The sequence below is a fragment of the Prunus dulcis genome, chromosome 7 (assembly GCF_902201215.1).
Source record: "Prunus dulcis chromosome 7, ALMONDv2, whole genome shotgun sequence".
Taxonomy (NCBI): Eukaryota; Viridiplantae; Streptophyta; class Magnoliopsida; order Rosales; family Rosaceae; genus Prunus; species Prunus dulcis.
The window spans coordinates 3,652,166-3,656,827 of record NC_047656.1 but is presented as its reverse complement, the minus strand read 5'-3'; the positions used below and the strand labels follow the sequence as shown (position 1 = coordinate 3,656,827).

The window sequence follows — 4,662 nt, the reverse complement described above, 5'->3', positions numbered from 1 at the left end:
ATCTAACCCATGACGGACCCGCTTTATCCAAAATCCCTTTAGCCCCAATTTAAATTGTAGACAATACGACTTCTACCGAAGTTTCTGCAAAATCTCCCATGTAATTGAAACATTTCCCAATTACACTACCTGCAAACAAGTGCTAGAATATACCCAACTTCCAGCATGCACAAAGTAAAGGCACGCACAATAGTTAATACTATTCAAATGGGCTTCATGCCCTCTACCCAAACTCAAACGAGCAAGCAGAGCAACTAAAAAATAAGTTTACAACCCAGGGAAAAATAAAATGTACAGAGTGATAGTAACACACTCCTATAGAGCGGATAACAATGATGCCTCGACATGGTGGTCTCAACCTCATCTATCTAGAACCTGAGGGGAGCAAAACAGAAAATGTGAATTGACGAAAACAAGCATTAAACACCATTTATATTCAACATAAATAAACCCTCAGTCTTAGAAAATAATATAAACTTGTTAATTTAAAATATAATCATCATAACCCAAGATCCTTTTTCCCGCAACTTTACTCTTGTAAAATTACAATATGCTAAGTAATTTTCCAAATATCCAATCTCAATTCCGAATTTCATTTCAAATATTCATACCTGTGCAGAGTACCCTCAATGCACATGCTCAAGAAACCTCAACCGGGAAATAAATTCACATATACCCGATACATATACATACACCTTGAGGTTTGCGAAACTATCAAATTTCATCCTTTATGTTTTTTTTGTGTCATTTGTGGTCCTTAAGGTTAATACGTGTGCTCACAAATAGTCCTTGCCATTAGGTTCCATCCAAAAATCTGTTAAATTGATGACGTGACACACATGCGGGTCTCACATATCCATTGATATGACGCCACATGGATTAAATAAAAAAATATTTGAAACTTATAAAAAATTTAAAACAACTTAAAAGAAAAGAAAACATACTAAAAAAAACAAAACAAAACAAAATCACCATCATCTTCTCCATCGCGCTAAACCCCAACCCCCACCAGTCTCCCTTTCCCCTTTTTCTCCTCGCTTCCACCTACATCTCCTCTCTCCTCTCTCCCTTTCCCTTTTGCTTGTTTATCTCCGAAAATTCACAAACAAGCAAGAATTCATGAAATTTCACCCCATTTTTGTATTATATAAAATTTTGGTCTTTGGTGGTGGAGATTAGATGGGCAGTAGGTGAAGGGGAGTTTATGGCATATCAAGGTCTGGGTTGGCTGTTGTGGGTGTTGATTTGGGATAGCAGGTTGGGATATGGAGGAGGCTGGATGTGGGGTTTTGGTGCAATGAAGGGGGTGGTATTTTTTTTAGGTTTTTAGTTCATAATTTTTTTTATTGTTTATAATTTGAAATTATTTTTTAAAATGTATTTTTTTAATTTAATCCACGTGGCGTCATATTATTGGATATGTGAGACCCACATATGTGACACATCATCAATTTAACAGATTTTTGGACAGAATTTGACGGCAATAACTATTTGTGAGCACACTTATTAACCTTAAGGACCACAAATGACAAAAATCTATATATAAAGGACGTAATCTAATAGTTTCGCAAACCTTAGGGACGTTTTGTGATAAAAAGCCATATATATACACACGCACACACATTCACGACATCAAGATATGTACAAGGGGAAACAATCCAACCCGGGGATTGTTTATTCTCAACTACATGTGGCTAGGGATGGGCAGTCCAACCGGGGGACTATTGCTCCCCAGCATGCAGACCGGGACCTGCATTGCACGTGCGCAGGGATGGACCCAGGATTTCAAACTTGACTGGGCTAAATTTACCTTACATATAAACATACTAAATAGATAGAAAACTTGATAGTACGATGTAATTTCATTGATAACAAAAAATTAATAATACATCTACTCAAAGGGGGGACACTATATAAGTTGCACCCTTCGAGTCTTCATAGAATTAAAATCATTAATTATCGATTAATTATCTATATTATCAACAAACTCTCTTTCAATGTGAAGTAACATACAATCAGCAAGAAATTCATCACCTATCTTGTTTCGAAGCCAATTTTTGATCAATCTCATACAAGAAAATGATCGATCTGTTGTTGTTGTAGAAACAAGAAGAGTTAGCACCAAACGAATCAATCTGTCAATCAAGTAGTAGGTTTGTGCTAATCTTGTTTCCACTAAGCGCTCAAGTAATATAGGAATGGAATCAAGATTCTTGAAGGTTGGATTGTGATCCATGTCAATCTTATAAAATCCTTGTTGTTGATTAAAAGCCTGCAACTCAGTTGTAGTGAAATCTTGAGGATAAAATTTCTCAGCAAGAGTGTATGTATCATCAATGTTAAATTGCTTGAAAGCATCACGGGGATCCAATGATGAGCTAAGACGAAGGAGTTCCACAGTTTCATCTGGAAATCTAGTATTTAACTCCCCCAACTGATAATCTATTACCTCATTAAATACATCCATATGTTAATAATGCTCCACTGTGATACAATCTTTTTGTTGACAAGAACGCCCAGTTCCCATTGTATGACGGGCACCCATATCAGGCATACTAATTTCATGTTTTTCACAAAATGATCGTACACTTTGTATAAAGTCATCCCAACCATTGTTTCTCAACTCATCAAGCTCCATTTTTGTACTTGCAACCAAATTCAAAGCACTTACAATGTCTTGAGATTTTCTTTGAAGTTCTTGACAAAGAAAATTAGTGAATCTCATAGTTTTGTCCAACAAATTCAAGGCAAAGACAAAGTCAAAAATAACGTAGAAATTTTAATACCTTCTGCTTCCCCACGAAATTGTGAGGTAGGTCCATTATGACTGATATCCTTTAGAAGTGTCTTGGTTGCACCAAATAAATCAATCAAACTCCTAATAGAACTAAAATGTGAGCCCCAACGAGTAGTTCCAAGTTGTTGCAGACATTGAATTTGATTAGCCCCTTTACCTTTCCAAGTCTTCCAGCTGCTAATAGGTCTTCAATTTCGACTTGTCGGGTTAATTTTAACTAAGAATGTCGTTTGGCAGAAGCACCAACAAAATTCACAATGTTATTCAACATTGAAAAAAATCTCCAAACAAGTCCTACCTCTTTAGCAGCTGCGTTTAAAGCTAATTGAAGGCGATGAGCAAAGCAATGAATATAATATGCATATGGACAATCATTGATAAATAATGCTTGTAAGCCACTCCATTCACCACGCATATTGCTAGCACCATCATATCCTTGACCACGCATATTGCTTACTAAACACTTTACAAATATCACTTTTAAGAGTTGAGAAATTAGTGTCATGAACACTCACAATATCAAAAAACCTTTCTCGAATATGCCCATCACAACTAACAAACCTTATGATAATAGCCATTTGTTCCTTCTTAGAATCGTCAAGTGCTTCATCAACGAGAATACAAAATTTCTCATCTTCCCCAATTTCATCGCGTATCCTTTTCCTCACTTTATTAGCATAGATATTTAGGATCTCCTTTTGTATCTTATGTGAAATATATTGGGCATTTAGAGGAGCATTTTGTAACACAACTTTTTCAACTTCTTCGTTCATTCTTGCAAAAACCTTTACCAACTCAATAAAATTACCCCGATTAAAGGAGTCATGAGATTCATCATCACCTCTAAAAGCCATTCCTTGATTTGCTAAATACCTAACGGCCTCTATTGTGGTTGTAAGCCTCAACCTATTTTTCGAAACTTCTTGTTGGGGTTGCACAACTCTATCAATATGGTGAGTCGGGTTCTTTAAATCCATCCACTTTTGGATAGCAAAATGATGTGGTGAATTTATAATGCCTACATGAGTAAGGAAAGCACACTCTTTGCCACCAACTCTTCTCCAATTTCTAAATCCATCTACAGTGAATGCCTTATGTGAGTGATCAATGTCAAAAAGAAAGCATCGAAAATAAAAAACTTTATCTTTATGAACATAATACTCAAGCCAAGGATAATGGTTATACCAATTACCATTAAATCGACGCATTTGTTTCCCTTCTAAATGAGATGGATATTCCTTTAGTTTTGGTTGACATGGTCCTAAGAGAATATATGCTCTTCGAACATTACCACGTTGATTAGGCGGAAGTGTGTCTATTTGAGGACGTAATCCTGGATCACGCTCAAGAGAATTGGTATCAACTTCTTGATCAAAATTGGCTCTTTGAGACTCATCTCTTAAACTTTTAGATTCAACTCTTTGAGATTCAGAATGAGGTTGCTCCTCACAAATTGGAGGAAGTAGAGGAGGGTTGGAACCCATGCTAGTTGATTCTTCATTATTTCTTTAAAAAAAAATCCCGAATAGTCTTTGATCTCTTAGGATTTGGATGATGATCCGACATTATAAAGTTAAAGTATAACCTATTGGATAAGCAAGAACACCAAAATCAACTACAAATCCTATTTGATAATTCATAAATAAATCATAAGTCTCAATTGCAAATATGTAATTGATACTAAATAAAATCCAAAAAAATTCTCAAATTTTAACATCAACAAATTGAGAGAAGCTTACCGTACCTGAAAAATATAGGAGCTTGGTTCGCTTCTTGAATTAAGCCTTGAAGGTGAGTACAACAACAACAAGTGTTCCTTTACGTATGCAAGGGTGCAATATGAGTTTGGTGACAAAGTCCACCAC

The 4,662-nt window shown here is 35.8% G+C and overlaps 1 protein-coding gene across 1 annotated transcript; it reads right to left on the bottom strand.

The window, feature by feature from the left end:
- Positions 1 to 3,225: 3,225 nt before the first annotated feature.
- On the bottom strand, positions 3,226 to 4,281 carry LOC117635203 (zinc finger MYM-type protein 1-like). Its single transcript, XM_034369553.1, has one exon. It carries the CDS (start codon positions 4,279 to 4,281, stop codon positions 3,226 to 3,228), a length of 1,056 nt encoding a protein of 351 aa, XP_034225444.1.
- Between the last annotated feature and the right edge of the window lie 381 nt (positions 4,282 to 4,662).